Below are 916 nucleotides of genomic sequence, written 5' to 3'. Positions count from 1 at the left end.
CAACAAAAATGTACATATCGTTGACGTCCAGTACAAAAGAAAAGACACTCCCAATCACCAGTTTGACGTTAATTAACAATTTAAAAATTTATTTCGGGTAATGTAAGACATCAAGGTTGTTGAATAGAGTGAGCAAACCAAATATAGCGACAAAGCAAAGGCAAAATAACGGTATGGGTTCTCAAATCTCATATTCTCTCCCATGCACCCACACAATGTTCATTGCATGGGATGGCCGTCCCCAATGTGTTCGTGTTTAGTTGTGAGGAGGAGCGACTCTCCCTCTAGCCGATTTTCTATGGCCACCACCACCACATCCCCAAAGCCAGCAATTACCATTGCCACCTCCACCCCAGCCCCAACCTCCGCCATGACCTCCTCCTCCTCCTCCCCCACCACCACCACCATTACCTCCTCCGCCACCGCCACCCCCTCCTCCTTTACCACCACCTCCCCCTCCGCCGCCTCCACCACTTCCTCCACCCCACCCGTGTCCTTTACCACTGTTTCCTCCACCTCCTCCTCCTCCTCCACCACTACCACTGCCTCTGCCTCCTCCATTTCCTTTTCCTCCTTTTCTTTTGTGTGGTTTATGCTTTCCTTTTCCACCACCACCGCCATTTCCTCCTCCATTACCAGCACCGCCACCGCCACCACCCCCTCCTCCTCCTCCTGCTCCCCCACCACCATTGTTCATATGACTCCCGCCTTTAGATGAGTCTAATGTGTTTCTTCGATCTAATTGGTTATCCTCAACCACATTGTTGCCTTCAAGTGACAGCTTAGAATTGGAACTAGCATTGAACTTAACTGCATTCTCACTTTCCTCGAAGCTGTGAAGCCCGCAAACCAAATATGAGCTCAATACCGCAGCAAGAAGAAGAAGGAAAGCTCCAAATCCTCTTGCAGTCTCCAT

At 49.8% G+C, this 916-nt stretch overlaps 1 protein-coding gene across 1 annotated transcript; it reads right to left on the bottom strand.

Moving 5' to 3' along the window:
• Nucleotides 1-256: 256 nt before the first annotated feature.
• Nucleotides 257-916, bottom strand: LOC112096748 (putative glycine-rich cell wall structural protein 1). Its single transcript, XM_024180404.1, has one exon. It carries the CDS (start codon nt 914-916, stop codon nt 257-259), a length of 660 nt encoding a protein of 219 aa, XP_024036172.1.

Source organism: Citrus clementina, unplaced genomic scaffold, assembly GCF_000493195.1.
Source record: "Citrus clementina cultivar Clemenules unplaced genomic scaffold, Citrus_clementina_v1.0 scaffold_7, whole genome shotgun sequence".
NCBI lineage: Eukaryota > Viridiplantae > Streptophyta > Magnoliopsida > Sapindales > Rutaceae > Citrus > Citrus x clementina.
Note: the sequence above shows the minus strand (reverse complement) of the source record. Positions and strands in the feature narration are given on the sequence as shown.